This window comes from Parambassis ranga, chromosome 4 (assembly GCF_900634625.1).
Source record: "Parambassis ranga chromosome 4, fParRan2.1, whole genome shotgun sequence".
In the NCBI taxonomy this organism is placed as follows: domain Eukaryota; kingdom Metazoa; phylum Chordata; class Actinopteri; family Ambassidae; genus Parambassis; species Parambassis ranga.
The window spans coordinates 18,803,862-18,819,824 of NC_041025.1; the positions used below are offsets into that span (position 1 = coordinate 18,803,862).

The 15,963-nt window shown below is 40.7% G+C and overlaps 2 protein-coding genes across 21 annotated transcripts in view; one reads left to right on the forward strand and one right to left on the reverse strand.

The window, feature by feature from the left end:
* The window catches only part of dock7 (dedicator of cytokinesis 7), a 36,176-nt gene extending 21,088 nt beyond the window's left edge, over window positions 1–15,088 (reverse strand). For 17 of the 20 annotated variants that reach the window (XM_028404760.1, XM_028404754.1, XM_028404743.1 and 14 more), the window contains exons 1-14: window positions 14,966–15,088; window positions 12,228–12,327; window positions 11,096–11,271; window positions 10,683–10,751; window positions 10,453–10,582; window positions 10,125–10,337; window positions 9,926–10,011; window positions 9,757–9,823; window positions 8,631–8,780; window positions 8,092–8,172; window positions 7,695–7,857; window positions 7,069–7,211; window positions 6,887–6,980; window positions 6,622–6,784 (exon numbers count right to left, since the gene is read on the reverse strand). In XM_028404760.1, coding sequence (XP_028260561.1) covers window positions 6,622–6,784; window positions 6,887–6,980; window positions 7,069–7,211; window positions 7,695–7,857; window positions 8,092–8,172; window positions 8,631–8,780; window positions 9,757–9,823; window positions 9,926–10,011; window positions 10,125–10,337; window positions 10,453–10,582; window positions 10,683–10,751; window positions 11,096–11,271; window positions 12,228–12,327; window positions 14,966–15,003 — 1,673 coding nt within the window. In that variant the 5' untranslated portion in view covers window positions 15,004–15,088. The remainder of the gene's footprint in view (window positions 1–6,621; window positions 6,785–6,886; window positions 6,981–7,068; window positions 7,212–7,694; window positions 7,858–8,091; window positions 8,173–8,630; window positions 8,781–9,756; window positions 9,824–9,925; window positions 10,012–10,124; window positions 10,338–10,452; window positions 10,583–10,682; window positions 10,752–11,095; window positions 11,272–12,227; window positions 12,328–14,965) is intronic. The other 3 variants (XM_028404752.1, XM_028404750.1, XM_028404748.1) reach the window with 1 other exon arrangement.
* angptl3 (angiopoietin-like 3) lies at window positions 2,119–5,864 on the forward strand. The gene is made up of 7 exons (XM_028404764.1): window positions 2,119–2,755; window positions 3,039–3,149; window positions 3,246–3,357; window positions 3,455–3,568; window positions 3,821–3,916; window positions 4,311–4,583; window positions 4,741–5,864. The coding sequence occupies exons 1-7, from the start codon at window positions 2,228–2,230 to the stop codon at window positions 4,923–4,925; spliced, it is 1,419 nt and encodes a 472-aa protein (XP_028260565.1). The 5' UTR covers window positions 2,119–2,227; the 3' UTR covers window positions 4,926–5,864.
* Window positions 15,089–15,963: the final 875 nt, after the last annotated feature.

Sequence of the window (15,963 nt, forward strand, 5' to 3'; positions counted from 1 at the left end):
GGCTCCTGAATAGGAAGCATAAAGTAACCTGGTATCAGCTGACAAACCGCAGTGACGTCATCAGTTCTATGGGGGATGGCCCCATAGAGACCACAGCTGAAACCACAAATCAAAGCGTGGGAATCTGGGTCTGATCCTAATAATTTCAGTTCGTCCCTTCTCCTGTTAACCTCCATCCAGCATGTCCAATCACACTGGCTGCACTGAAGTGGGCTGTTGAACTTTCAGTCAGTCATCTCATCATCTTAATCAGTACATACGTGAAGTTAAACTTTACACACCCCTCAATTACACTTGCAGATGGCAGATTATAGACATCACAGACTAATTTACAGGAGGAGTATTCCTCTTAACAAAAGGCCGAAATAAGAGCATTTCAAGAAGGAGTACCACAAAAAAAAAGTTTCCAACAGATCCTACACATAAGAACGATGCAAAAAAAAAAAAAAATACCAGTCAAATGTTCATCCCTTTTGTCATCAGATTTTGCCTTGACAAAGTGAGCAAGTTGCAGCTAGTTAGCTCACTAAATTGGACAATACTAGCACAGTTTTGATTAATCACAAACACAGCAAAGGATATAACTTAATTTAACATGCTGCAAAAGGAACTCGTGGCCGTTTCTGTAATGCCATGTCAGCGCAACAGAGAAGGGCTCCAGCAGGGTGGGTTCGGTTCAAACTCAAGCCTCTCACTGTGAAGCCACAGTGCTAACCACTGCTGCAATAAAGGCTAGTGCATACTATTGCTGGCTTTATGCTGATACAGCAAATTCCTGGCAATTCTTACTTTCCATAGCACCCTTTCTTTCTGCTCTGTCTAAAAAAGTAACATTGCTTCTGAGGTATCCTCAGAACCACAAATTACTAGAGCGCTCATTAAGATTATGTGGAATTTTCAGACGCACCATGGCATGGATGCAAAAACATTAAACAAAATATTCTAGTAAATTCTTCTATGTCTAACAACATGGATACTTTTGTAATGATGTCACAACATTCCCCGTGGCATTCAAAGTGACTGGTTTGCTTTGTTATATAAAAATATAGCTGTAAGGTTCAGAAAAGAAACAATGAATGGCAAAAACTGGAGAAAATACATAAATATCTTTATAGACAAGAAACAATGTGAAGCAGCACAGGCATAAAGTTGTATGGCCTTATTCTAGAAATGCAGAACTGTGCAGTGTAAACGCCAAAAACAAGGCCTATAATATTTATATACCAATTAAAATACTACACCAAGTCATTTCACTGATTAGTTCCTCCCCCTCTGTGGCTGGAGGTGAGCATATTTCACCTACACTGCAAGTCTGTGTGAAACAACTTAGTAAGAGTTTCCCATAAAGACTGTTTTTACGACAAAACTTAGTGCACAGGAATGATCCTTTAAAAGCCATAAACTTATCAGTAATCTATATATTTCCCATGTCATGTCTGGTGTCATTAAAAAAAAAATATAACAGGAGGCATGACAAACCAAAAAGATGACAAGACTGAGCAATAAAACCAGGATGATGAGTACACAAACTCTCAAACATCACTCAACTTGACTCTGGCAGATATGACAGGCCCACTCCCCTCCCTACAGCAAACATAAGAAGAAGAGAGACATAGAGACGAGAGAGAGAGAGAGAGAGAGAGAGAGAGGCTGGAGCTAGGCTGATTCAGCAGGAAGCTAAATCAAGCTCAGGAGCAATAATTACACACAGCATTATCAATCAGAGCAGTGCGTGTGTGCAGGGTTATAGGGTTTGAGATTGATCAGACAGACGATCCATCAAAAGAACAGCTATGGCCATTGTTGGTTTTCTGCTGATCAGCTAAAGTGCTGCACCACAGATGGAGAGCAGGCTTGGGAAGGGTGTGGTATGTGGAGAGGATTGGGGTTAAATTGTTAGTAGAGAAGTGGGGGGTGTATATGTCATTTGTTCACTGCTGTGATTTGTTTGCTCGGGAGAGGGAGGGGTTGAGAGGGATTTGGGAGGAGGTGGGGTGCAAAGCTAAAAACATAGTAGGGTTTAATGATCAGCTAATCCCCCCCCTCCTCCTCCTCCACTGAGAGGGGCAGTATATAACACAGAGCTGCCTGCTGCTCTCACATCATTTTACCAGCAACGAAATCTAGCTTATAGGCAAGCAGAGTGTTGCACAGAGCACAAAGTGGAAGAAAGCAAGAGCAGCTCCTTAAAATATTCAACAATCCAGGATTGGAAAGGAAAAACAATATGAAGTTATCCTGCCTGTTGCTGGTGCTAGCCAGTTTTACTGCAGCTGTGTGTCTGGATACCTCAGGTAGACATGAGTATCCCACCATGCCTACACAGGCCTTAACCACAGCACCGAGCCCAACCGAGGCCAAGTCTCGCTTTGCCATGCTGGACGACGTTCGTCTGTTAGCAAACGGCCTCCTCCAGCTGGGCCAGAGTTTACGGGAGTTTGTGCACAAAACCAAGGCCCAAATCAACGACATCTTTCAAAAGCTTAACATTTTCGACCACTCTTTTTACCAGCTCTCAGTGGTCACATCAGAGATTAAAGAGGAAGAGGAGGAGCTCAAGAAGACCACCAATTTTTTGAAGGCAAACAATGAGGAGATCAGGAACTTGTCGCTGGAAATCAACTCTAAGATCAACGGCATCCTGCAGGAGCGTGCACAGCTGCAGAGCAAAGTGGGGAGCCTTGAGGAGAAGCTGAAGGGACTGTCACAGAGCATGGTGCCAGCTGACCAGCTCAGTGAAATCACTGCACTCAAGGTGAGAGGCTACAGAGGCTGTAACTCCTGGCTGAGAAGAATTAACGAATGAACTGAAAAGTATTACTGTTCCAAAAGTTTTGCCTTAAATTGATTTAAATGTACTGAATAAGTTTAACAAACTTGGATGACTTTTAAACTAACACGTCACTTAAGTATTTGATCATTCTGTGTGGAGGCATTTATTTTCATATGGCCCTGAAATCAGCTCAGTTTGCATGGCTTGAATAAAATAATGTTGTAAAAATGAAAAATAATGCTTAAATCATCACTGCACTATTTAGGAGGTGATTGAAGCTCAAGATAAAACAATCACCAGTCTACTGAAAGCTGTAAAGGAGCAGCATGACCAACTTGACCACCAAAAAAACAAGATTAAGAACCTTGAAGAAAAGGTAGGTGTAGAGTTCATTTTGTCTTTAAAGGCCAAACACATGTGTATTTGCTTTATCTACATATAACATTCATAATTCTGTTATACTCTTTTGCAGCTCAGCTATGACAGTTTCCAAGACACAGTTGATAAGACAATGGATTCAGATCAAACTGCTGCTGACATGTTTGAATACCTGACAGGAAACTCAACCGGCCTGGATACAAATGGTGATCATTTAAAATCTGTTTTGTCAAAATGTGACAACCGAAAAATAAATATTTAAAAGCAATGTAGTCATTTTTATTTTTCTGTTTTGTGTTTCAGACCTCCCAGTGGACTGCAGCGGAGTGTTTAACAAAGGAGAGGCAAACAGTGGAATCTACGTCATCAAACCAAACCGATCAGAGCCGTTTAATGTCTACTGTGAAATGGGTTCAGGTGGGTAAGAACTCTGTGCGAGCATATGAAAAAATACCCTTTTCTGTTTCCCACAGGCACATTGTAGGTACTGGAATTTGTACACGTTGATAAAAAAAAACAAAATATTTTTAAGCTAGATAGCAACAGGAACGAGTTATTAAGTCAGACGATAGCACGTTAGTTTATACACATTATTCTGATCCTGAACATTTTTGTGCAGTTGGGACAACAGATAATTAATTGAAAATGCATTCCTCATTTCTTTTGTAGATGGGGGTTCAACTGTCATCCAGCGCAGAGTTGATGGTTCAGTGGATTTTGATCAGACATGGGAGAAATATGAAAAAGGCTTTGGAGATTTGGAAAGTGAGTAAACTTTGTGCTTTCAACTTTGTATCCAATAAATGCAGTTTTGTCCTCGGGCAACTGATTAACAGGTTAATCATGTGAGAACAGCTGCGTTTATATGCACAACTACCTTTTATAAGTACTTCCTGTGCTCAAAGGTACAGGAAACAGTAATTGCTAAATATAAGCCCAGAACTGACAAAGTGACTTCCTGTATTGTCTGAGCACACAGCCAGTTTGGCAGCTTTCCAAGCTGCACTTGGTATGTTAAAAGGCAGCCATTCACAGGTGCAATCTTTAAAAGATTCGACTTTTGGAGCTAGTTGCTCCAAGAGGCCCTTTGGGGTTGGAGTAGTAACACATGTCTTTTAAATAAAATAACAAAATAAAAACTTAGATATGTTTTATGCAGAGGACTTCTGGCTGGGGCTGAAAAAGATCCACAGCTTGACCCAGCAGGGTGTTTACATCTTCCGTGTTGATCTGGAGGACTGGAGGGAGGAAAAGCACTGGGCCGAGTATCGCTTCTCACTGGAAGGTCCCTCCAAAGACTACACCCTTCACATCAGCCACCTCTCAGGTGACCTGCCTGATGCCATGGCCAACAGCACCGGCATGAGATTCTCCACAAAAGACAGGAATAACGACAACAACCGAAACTCCAACTGTGCTCGCAATTACTCAGGTACAGAGTTTTACAAGCTGATTCAGCACAGGCACAGTGGTGACCTGTATCCCCACCACAGCAGTGAACAAAATAATGAGCCGCACTGCAGACATTGTGTTGTCTTTCACTAAGATAAATTTGTTTATAAAACTTATGTTTCCTAACCCTTTGGCAGGTGGTTGGTGGCTCAGTTCCTGTGGTGAAACCAATCTTAATGGAAGATACTTGTGGCTGAGGGGAAAGGGACGATCTATGAGAAGGAAGGGCCTTCACTGGAAGCCTGGCACAGGGTCCTCGTATTCCCTCAAGATGACCAAAATCACCATAAGACAAGCCACAGATGCTGATAGCTCCAATTGAATCCCACAGCTCACAGCTACTACTGCCATTTTCACGCACACTTGTAAACGTTGAACCAGGAAGTAACACACAAAGTGATTTAGCTTTACATTTGTTTGTGACAGCAAATTCTTGGTTCATCAGCAACATTAAGCTGATTGCTTCCGCACTGCATTTTGTCAGAGGCCAGTGCAGACCATCAAACAGCAGGCCAAAAATGCTGAACTGTTGCAGCGATGCAGTCATGACATGTAGGTTGTTAACCCTCTGGGTCTGATCCAGCAAGGACAGTAGAACTGGCATTATGCAACATCTGCAATCACTTGCTAAACAGACATATTGATCCACATCACAGCAACCCAATTCAGTGCTGGCTGCAAAATGTCACAGTGCTGCAGCAGGATAGAACACTATGATAGGATTATTATTCTAAGTGGAGCTTGCTTAACCATGTTTTAGGTGAAGTTAAAATGAAATTGACAGTGTTAATGTCAGCTGAAGGGTTCTGATATGTATTTTGCATTTGTGATGTGAAACTGTATTGTATGTTCCCAGGAGCTACAAGCATATACATATAGCATGCAAATTATATAAGTCAAGGTTCAAGAGAAACACACGAAGACATCTAAAAATTGTACCAATCGGCTGATGATGGTATTATAATTTGTTTCCTAATTTACACTGCCTTATCACCGATTTAACAGAATATTGACTAAGTGGATGTGATATCAGCTGTCAAATTTAATGCAAATTATTGGAAATATTTGGCAGCACATTAATGAGTTTTTTTTCTCTTTGTCTATTCTATTTTTTTTATTCTGTAAAGTATTTAAGCCATGTTCATGCTAATATATGATTTATGCTGGTACTGTTAAAAAAACCCATCATTTCTGTGTATTCTATGTTATTGAGTCATATTGACTCTCATCTATTATTACAACATAACTAAGTGTACTGTAAATATGTCTCCTATAATCCCATCATGACAAGTTGCAAACAAACCATATTTATAAGAAGAAAATAAATCTGTCTGTCCAAATAACGATACAATAACATAACTACATGTTTTATGGCTTAGCACTGAACTAAATTACACATAAAAGGAAATTATGAAAATACCAACACAAAAACATGAGGCGGTATTGCTGAATGTGCCGACTATAATCACATTTTCAAAGACCAAGGATACCTACATAACTATTCAAACAAGCAAAACCATTTAACCCGGTTCTGCAGGCTGTCTGTCACAGACCAGTCACGCCTTTCATTAGTCAATCTGAGATTGGAAGACACGTGGTTACTTGCAGACAAACAAGGCCTGAGGCAGTGAGGCCCCATCAGCTGCTACGCGTGGCAATATGTACCTCAACACGCGACCTTGACAAAAATAGATAGTTCAGGTGAACTATTTTCCACAAGGTAAACAGATTCTGTCTGCCAGTACTGGCAGAAATGACCTGTATACACTGTCAAACATGAGCTAAACATTAACAAATCACAGTATGATTTGTCATTGTACAAAGCCCTAGCCGCCACACACAGGCAAATAAGAAAGAATTGCCTCTAAAACATAATATTTTGGGTTTGCTTTAACGTCTGGCAGCACAACAGAGTAAAATAAAATACTATTTACTTGGAACAAAACTAAATATACTGGTACTACCCATCTAAATTGACAAATAGAGAGAAGTTCATTATTCACAACACAGCTCTGTACCTGTATGTGGTGTTCGGCACATAGACATCCCTGGCAGGAAACTCCAGAATCTCCCTGGTGGGGCGTACCCTGCTGTCTGGATATGGTTTAACCTGCAGGAGGTCTGGAGTCAAGCAATAGTGGGGGTTCTCTGGAGCTGGGGAAATGTCCAACTTCAACTGGGCTGTGATGGACAGACACAAAAAAACATCACAGTGAAATATTAAGTTTAAGTTTCCCTCTCCCTTCCTAATGGGTAAAAATTAAATGATGTTCACTCTTATACCTGTGATGGGTCTGAGTCTCCTAAGGACTGAAGAGGGCCTTCTCATATCAGCTAGGAACTTATACAGATCCTCATCACTGAGTCTGTCTCCCTCCTTAAAAATGTAACATATATAGAAAAATCATCATATAGAAACCATAGAAATTAGACGAATGTTTCTCCACAGCTGGAGATGTACAGACCTGTTTGAAAAAGTTGGTGATGGTTAGAGTTGCAGGTCTAAACCCTGTCAGACTACATGATTCATCTCCACTGGTGGTTCTCTCCAAGGAACGCCTTCCCATAATGCTGGAGTTCCTCCGTTCTGACCATGAACCTTTCCTCTCTGCATAAAGACAAAGAGAAATTACACTTATGTTTCTTTTATTCTTTCTATCATGAAATGGAATATGCAACTTCCTGATGTCAATATGACCTTCTAATCTGCCTAGCAACAAGGAAGCCGCCACAGTTAGCATCAAAGATAACTTTGTGAGGTCAAAGGTTGGGCAAACACTAAGGGTCAAACTCAGAATAACACACCCAAAAATCAATATGGCTGAACAATTTGTTTTGATGTTTTGCTCTCCGTTTATTTTTTTTTTTACTATTTGTCATTGGAATGTTTTTTTCAGATAAAGACTCAAATGTGTTGAAATGTACTGACAATGCCCATGAGCCTCATGCGTGACTGGATCTACCATGGTCTCTGTCCTCAGACCGGTATGCGTATAGGAACATTCACCAAGGTTTTTTCTTTACACAATCAAACACACATGCATGGTTTACGTTGCAATAGAAAAGCTCATGTTAAAAGAGAAGGTCAGACCTGAGAGGCTCATCTCCAGCTCTGTATCTCTCTCGAGACTGCCAGCACTGTTAACAATGTTCATCAGATGGATGGCGGTCCACGCAAAGGGCATTCGGTAGCGGCCCAGGCGCTGGCAAAACTGCTCTGACTGGCTGCGAAGCTTTTCTAGCTTTTCCTTATTCTGTAACAATAAGATAATAGGTTAGTTATAGCTTTAATTATTAAGAGGGGGAAATGCTTTATCTTGACTCATTCACTAAATAAATACTTAAAAAAAAGAAGAAAAAAATGATGTCTTTGAATCTGAACATGCAGCTAAGGAGGTATACAACATATCTTTTAACATCTGTATTATTTAAGTCTTTCAAAGAAAAAACCTTTATGTGGCGGCATGATGAATTCACACTGATCATACCTTGGCAGCATCTGACTCTTTGAACACCATATATGGCTCGGCACACTCTCCAATGTCTCCTTGCTGCAGTACCTTTTCCAGCTGTTCACAAAGCACACACATCTTTCATTAACAGCAATGAGGTGATCCAACAGGTCAAAGACTGACAGGCAAATATTTTTTCAAGTACTAATTAAACTGCTCTCTTGGATAAATCACTTGAAAAAGAGGCTGTATTAAATTAGATTAATATAACTGTCTGCGACTGCAAAGGTGCTAAGCTTGCAGTTTTTATAAAGTCCTCCTATTGTGTTCCTTTTCAAAGTATGTTAACAGTACAGAGACTACATAATCTGTTCAGCCATGCTAACTTATGGTTTATTGTTTTTTTTGGTCTCTTTCACAAGAAAAAAGGGCTTTAAGGATGAAATCTGTATTCTTTTTATGGCAAAATATTAGGATTAAGTACAAGTCTGAAGGCATAAACAGGGGAAATCATCTGATATTCACCAAGATCTTGTTGTAGAACAACAGAAAAAAATATGGTAGAATGGTTTTACCTTGATGACAAGGAAGACATCCTGGGAGGGGTAGGTGATGGAGAATATGGCGGAGCGTGCCAGTGTGGAGATTGCTGCTGTTTGAATGTGCGGACGCAACATTGCTTTTGTCTGCTCAGAGTTTAGATCAAAGAAAAAATTCTCCGATATCTAAATGGCAACACAAACACACAAAAAGATAATAGTTATATTTTAATCGTAGCAAAAAAGCATTCACAACCATTGTTATTAAGACATATTTTTGACAGTCTGTTACTGCAGCTTTATTTATAGCTCTCACAGGTTGACAACATTGACAGTAAAAACTATGGACAGAGCCTCCGTGACGTCACCCGTTTGTTTCTGAAGAGCCGTTTTGAGGCTCGGTGGGAGGTTCCGGGACGTTGATGACCGCCGCCATGTTGGCAGCGTCACGTCAACTAAAACTCCGAATATGGACAAAGAGGGGGAGCACGAGCGGGGTTTAGGGGGGCGGGCGATCGTGGAAGCAGGAAACTCACGCTGTGATACGTCAACTGTCTGTCACTCAAGCGGCAACGCCCATAATTAGGCGTAATTTTAAGTCCGAATACAATTGAAACGAGCGAGTTGTAAAAAAATTCACCCCCCCTACAATTGACACTAGAAGAGAACCTATCATCTGAGACCACAGCGATTTTTTGTACCAGGCTGTAAACATGTTCTTTTCTGCTGTGAAATCGGCCATTTTAACATGGGAGTCTATGGGAAATGACTCGCTTTTGGAGCCAGCCCCCAGCTGTTGCAGCGTGAATTACAAGTTTTGACACTTCCGCATGGGCTTCAAGTTTGAGCCCCGAAGGTTGCCGCTTGGTTGACAAACACGGTGGGACACCTGTGAAAAAATCTACTTTACAACAAGGGAACTGCTACCCTCTAGTGTTTGTAAGCTAAAGGAGAGCAACACTATATGATGCTTCCGTCTGATAGAAACATAGTTCCAGTGTATGATTTAATGGCATTCTCAAAAGCATAACAGGCCCATAACATAAAATTTTATAGTCCACTCATCAACTTCGTTTTTGGCTTCCCAACAACTTTAATGGTTTGCAGAAGTGACCCAACAACTCAGGGCTGAGGAAGCAGTGAAGAAAGCATAACAGCTTACCTTTTTCTTTTCCTTGACATCGTATAAGGCCAAACTAGCAAATATGGGTTCAATTTCGATCTCAAACCTTTAAGAGAGGAGAGGAAAAAGGAGTGGGTCAGCAGAAAGCAGCAGTTAAATAAAAGAGCTGCATGGCTTTTTTTTCTGAAAAAGGCAGTCCACCACTTACTTCAAGGACAAGCACTTGACGAGTAGCCTCTGGCCAAAGTGCTCTTTAGGTACTTCAGGCACACAGTGGCGCTCAATGGGCTCCTCCTACACATTCACACAAAAGATCATTTTAAGAAAAGAGAATATTCAGGCCAGTTGTAAACAAACAAACACAGAAAATTGATTGTAAAATCCAGTGTTGATCAGCAGAACGGTACCTCATCAAGGGCGGGGTGCAGAGCAAAGAGTTCACGGTGGCGGTTGGCCTTGCGCTGGTCTTCGTTGTGCCGGTCAATTTCCTCATTGGGGACACGATCGAGGAGGTGAGGGAGGAGAGCATCTGGGAGGGAATTCTTCAAGTCAAAAATGCTGCAGGCCCAGCTGCCCCTCGGAGTGTCATCGATAGACATCGACCGCCGCTTCAGGTCATCCTACAAACCAACCAACACACAAAAACAACATTACAGACATCATGTAGGAGAATTGAGTATGCATTATAATTATATATTCAGTAGATCAGTTCTTTACTAGCGCAATATCTGTTACCTGGTCATCCTGGTAGCTGCTACTGTCTGGCATCTCATCAGCCTCGAACACCTGTTTGGGCAGGCCTTTCTGGCGCTCCTTCTGTTTGTCCAAGGTGTTGGGGTTAAAGCCTGTACCCAGCTTATGATATCTGTGGGAGCAAGCCATCATTAAAGACAGTTGTTACGTTGATATATATTTAAACGGTAAACAACCGTAACCATGAGTATTTCAATACAGTAAAGCCGTACTTTCTGTTGACGATGGCCCAGTCTTCTGTGTAGGACCTGACACAGTCTCTGACATGAGCATCAGTGTCCCTGCAGACATACAGACAGACTCAATAAGTCAAACAACATAATTTTAATCAGAGTCACACCTCAAATGCTCTTAGCTACACGACACTTAGGCTTTTGGAAAAGTATTTTGAGCTGTCAGACGGCTGGATACACACCAACTTGTATCCGCATGGGGACACTAGCTACACAAACACCAACTGTGTATATGTGTCATCTAAAAGGAGTATGAATTAAATGAACAATTGTATGTGGACAGTTTGTCCAGACTTTGATGAAAGGAGAAAAGGTGTGTTAGCATACAAGTAATTTTAAATGTGTCCTCTAAGCATGTACACATCCGCAATGAAGTAAAATCGCAGGCTCACCCTTCCTCTGGGACAGCTTGTACCACTGTCCGACACTCCCTAGGTGTGTAGATGACCTCTATGTCATCTGGGGGAAACTCAATCAGATCTCTCAGCGGACCGGACTCAACGATGGGCGGGTGAGTGATGAGGTACTCCTCAAAATCCACAGGCTCCACCGCCTCCGTGAGAGGGACCTGGTGGGCGATAAGAAAGTGACAAGGAGAGATCAGAGGGACGGGAAACATTAATTAGCTGGGATGACATATCTGAACAGTTCTTCTGTCTGCAGCACTTGTATTTTTATTGTACGTAGAAAGTCTTAGAAGAGTCTTCACAGAAAATGCTTTAGGGGGCTGATTCTCCAAGTAGCTAGTAGAAGAATTATTAGTCACTGTAATACCCTGCATGCACTGCAGGAACAGACAGCTGTGAGGTCATTTTTGTTATGGGAGCATTTCAAGCTCATGGATCATCTTTAATTTTAATAGTTTCTGAGAAAGTGTTTGTGATTTGGGCAAATGCATTGAAATGTCGTTCTGCTGTTACAAGTAACCAGATTATCAAGTGCGCAGCTTCAAGCAAAGGCTAATAGTTTCATGGGCCTTAGTGTGCTTCTAAAATGAGTAATCCCAGAGGGAATCAGCAGTTTCCTCTTTATGTGTGAATGTGTGTGTGTTTGTGTCTCTCCTTTGCCCTCTTCCTCTAGAGGAATTTGAACACAAATACCTTTCACAGTTTAATTAAAAACCAACTGTAGCCTAATTACAGAGGGTGGGGAGTGTGTTTGCTTGTGTTTAGGCTCACGGCTGCTCAGTGTCAATTGGCACTACCCCTTTAACAAACGCACTGTCTGAGCTGAACTTAAGTGGCCATAGAAAAAGACTACATGTGGTGAACAGGTCAACCCATGGTTAAAAATAGGCACACATCCAACTGAGCAGAGAAGTAATCATCTCATGTGATAATATATTCCTTCTCTCATCCTCATGCTGTTTACTGGTTTCTCTACTCCCCAAGGCCTGATTACAGAAAACAGGTTTCCTTTCGGAAGAACATTCAAACATCAGCTGACTGGAGAAGGCCAAGTGTAAACTTTAAACCAGCTACATGTAAACACATAGAGCCATCTGTGGCCTTTCGGGCTACTCACTGTGTTGCTTGTCGTGGTCCCAACGTTGAGATTTTTGAAGAGCTGCGGGGAGCCCCCATACTGGCCAGCTATCTGCTTCCTGACCTCTGCTGCCACAGTCCTGCAAACAGAAGAGAGAAGACATCCATACAGTCAATATCAACAGTAAACCTACAAAGCAAATGTTGTGCCGGTTTACACTTGATGCAGATCAAACTGCAATATTTATTTTAACACAAGATACCATATAATACCATGTGTGGTATTTGTCCCGGTGGCTGAGAAGGGGTAGCCAGTGCGGTTAAACTCAAATCTTTAAGCCTTGGATATTTACCATGTTCTTTGAATGCAACATTTATTTCATATATATAACTACCTTTTAAATAATAGCATTTCAAATTCCTAGAGAGCTTCCAGGTGTGTGAGAGCTCCTTACACCCTCATACATGCTGATCAATTCTGTCTACTTAAAAGATTTAAAAACAACACTTAAAGCAATAGACTGGAATGTTAAATACAAGGCTAATTAACACTGAGGATTATAATTTAGCTCTTTGAGGTTCTTTAACTGCTTCGCTTCAGACAGCAGCATCATATATCACACCCAGACAGAGGATAGAAACAAATAAAAATCCCTGGATCCCAGTGGTCAGCACAAAGCTCGTAGTGTTGAACCGCTGCTGTAGCCGCACACATATGAAGGTCCTTTAAATCATAGCAACCACCAAAACCACTCAGAGACCTTTGCCTTGAACAAAACAACAACGCAGCATGTAGCCCAAAGTGGCACAAACAAATAACAAATTAGAGGAAAGAGGCTACACACATTGGCCTCAAGGTTATATTACACAGGTAACAAACAAGAGGCTATGAGGATCCATGCTTATGATTAACTATTAGTTTTTTCATTACATTGTTCCTCATAAGAAACAAACTGTCTTATGTCTGAATCTAAAGGCAATATCACAATAACTAGTTTAAAGATGACTTTAAATACTTGGTCATTATGACAGTAATGGAAAGCAACGATAATATAGGAGTCAGTCAATGAGGTCATCAACTGAGTCTGGTAAATTCCATCAAAAATAAACTGTAAACAAACAGATCCTTAAGCATCGGACTGTAAAGCAGAAGCCACCTATGAGAAGAAAGCTAAAACTGACTAGATGAACCTGATAATATTCTGTAGTACAGCTCTTGTGGCCTCTGCAGTGCAGTGCTGTCACTGCTGGAGATAAGCAGAAGCACTGAATAGACCAAACACATTCCACAGTCCTCCCTGCTCCATCTTACTAGACCTTTACTGGTCACTTCATTAAGGAATAACTTGATTAAATAAACAGACTTTGTGGTTGTAAGATGGTAACAACAACTGCTCCCAAGGACAAAATATCAACTGGCAGCAAATGAAGATTATAATACAAACACACTGCTTATCTTATGTGTGATTAGAAACTCTGAACACAGATAACTCCAATTATGCTTATTGAAAGTTTAACAGAAGTCATTTACTTCTATCTGTGAATCAGATGACAAATGAGAATTTTCCTCATTTCAGCACGATATAAATAATTTACTAATCTAAGAGTCTGGGAGAACAGCCAACTAGAATTTAATAAAATATTGTTTCTATTCTATTCTATTCTGACTAAAGACATATCACAAATATTTGCACAATATCATACAAATAACAGATACAGATAGATGTAGATCGTTGCTGTCTTAATTAAGAAGTAAGCGTGATATTACAGCCGTGTACAGTTTTATCAGTTGATCACAGAACTAGTCATCTCTCAGGCGGAAAAATCCTGGTATACAAAGAGCAAGTCTAGACTGCATTAATCAATATATACAACCCCAATAATGAGCAGTGGATTTGATTAATGACTCTTTCCGTCCTGCTCTTCAACACCTTTTTTAATCTGGAGTTAAATATGCTTTTAGTTCCTAACAACCCGATGAGGGAAGCCAGTGAGGTGTATGTGTATCTTTTGGAAATTTGGAATTATTTCCAAAAACATCAGACTATATTGATCCCCATAGGGGGGTAAATTCTTATTTCTTACATTTTATAGTGATGACAAGTTGAGTGCTTTAAATGATAAAGCATAACACTGTCTTTCTAAAGGCGCTGGGGCTGGGATGATGGTATTTGACAGCTTGCACAAAGCCCTTTGTTAAAGAGATTACTTTGATCCGTCTGAGGGGCGTGGAAGAGATTATAATATCGGTATTTGATAGCAGCAGACAGAGGCTTTTATCCCACCTCTGATATCTCACTGTTCTTTCAATGAGCAGTAGCTTAAAACAGACCCCAACAAAGTTCACTGACGCCCCTTACAGTAGTGCCTTAGCAGTCCATCGTTAGCCACTGTACTGTAGCCGCTAGCTGTCCAAATTTACGGATTTTCATTTACAGTAACTTACTGTATTTTCTAATTGATCATTGCAAAAAAAAGAACTGTTGTCTAGCCAGTGTACATTCATTAAAACAATGGTATCGCCCCTCTTTGTTAGCATTCAGTGGAAAGGGGGAGCAGCAGCTAGCAGTGCCGCTGCCTGTCTGTCTGGGTGGGTCTGAGCATCTTTCGCCGTTACAGCTAACGAGCGGCTAGCAGGGAGCAGCCAGGCTGCGGCTGGGCCTCCTTCACCAGGGTTCCCTCAGCGGTGGTCTGAGGGCGACCGACATACATGGACGCCACAAAGTGGTCCGTGTGCATTTTTGTTTACGAGCTCCTTTCGGAGACTCGAAGATTTACCTGCTGATTTTTTGGGCGAAGGCGCGGCGTTCAGCCATGGCAGTGGCCGCTGATGTGCTTTAGCGAGATTCCCAAGCAGGCAGGCAGCAGACTCGGCTTCGCACTCACTCACTACGGCCACAGGGAAAAGGGAAAAACGGGAGAATGGATCATTACCGTAATGACTGTAAATCAGTGCAACGGAACACACCCAATGAAAAGCTGCTGCGCACAATAGTAACACCTAAAACCTATCAATGAATTAACTTCTAGTGATAAATACTAGAAAAAAACATAATTCACAATTCTTACGATTTTTAAACAATCTTTAAGATAAAATAAAATTAAAAATATATAAATATTTTTAGGAGAAAATGCACTTGATTGCTGCATACTGAAGGATTTGCTGTGAATTGCTAGAGAAGCTGAAATCTGAGGAAAGTTAAAATAGGAAAATTATATATTATTATATATATTGTCAAAATTGAAGTTTAATAGAAGGCTGGATTATGGAAGATACAACAGTTTAGTAAACCTTGTTGGATTTGCCTGCCAGCTGAAATAGTGTCTGCACCTAAAGATGGTTGAAGAATATTTAAATGTTGAATGCCCTGAACTTTACAGCAAAAAATACAAAAAAACATAATTTAATAAATAAGTTGTTTTGTGTTGTAAATAGTAGGACATCACTATCGCAGCCTTGTAGAATTTTTTCCCCATTGTGGGACTAATAAACGTATTCTTAATTCTTAATTTAAGTATACAGCAGTATAGTAGTTTTGGAGAGCCATAAGAGGAGCTGCAGTTATTTATCAGACATTAAACATTATATCTGTCATATTAATCCTTATTCAGCTGTTTACTACGTTTTCAAATTAAAAGCTTCAAGTTTTTTTTTTTTACAGCCTCAGGCATTTCATGCAGGGGAAGGTCAGGCAGGAGACTTGTCATGTCAACGTGTGTATTTGTTGTATTTCTGCAGTAAAGTTGGACGTTCAACATTAAAATAATTTATTGTT

Bases quoted from the DNA above. Each gene is read 5' to 3' on its own strand.
- angptl3 (XM_028404764.1), top strand. From the start codon at position 2,228: ATGAAGTTATCCTGCCTGTTGCTGGTGCTAGCCAGTTTTACTGCAGCT. The intron at 2,756-3,038 runs GTGAGAGGCTAC...TGCACTATTTAG, and splicing joins GTGAAATCACTGCACTCAAG to GAGGTGATTGAAGCTCAAGA. The intron at 4,584-4,740 runs GTACAGAGTTTT...ACCCTTTGGCAG, and splicing joins CTGTGCTCGCAATTACTCAG to GTGGTTGGTGGCTCAGTTCC.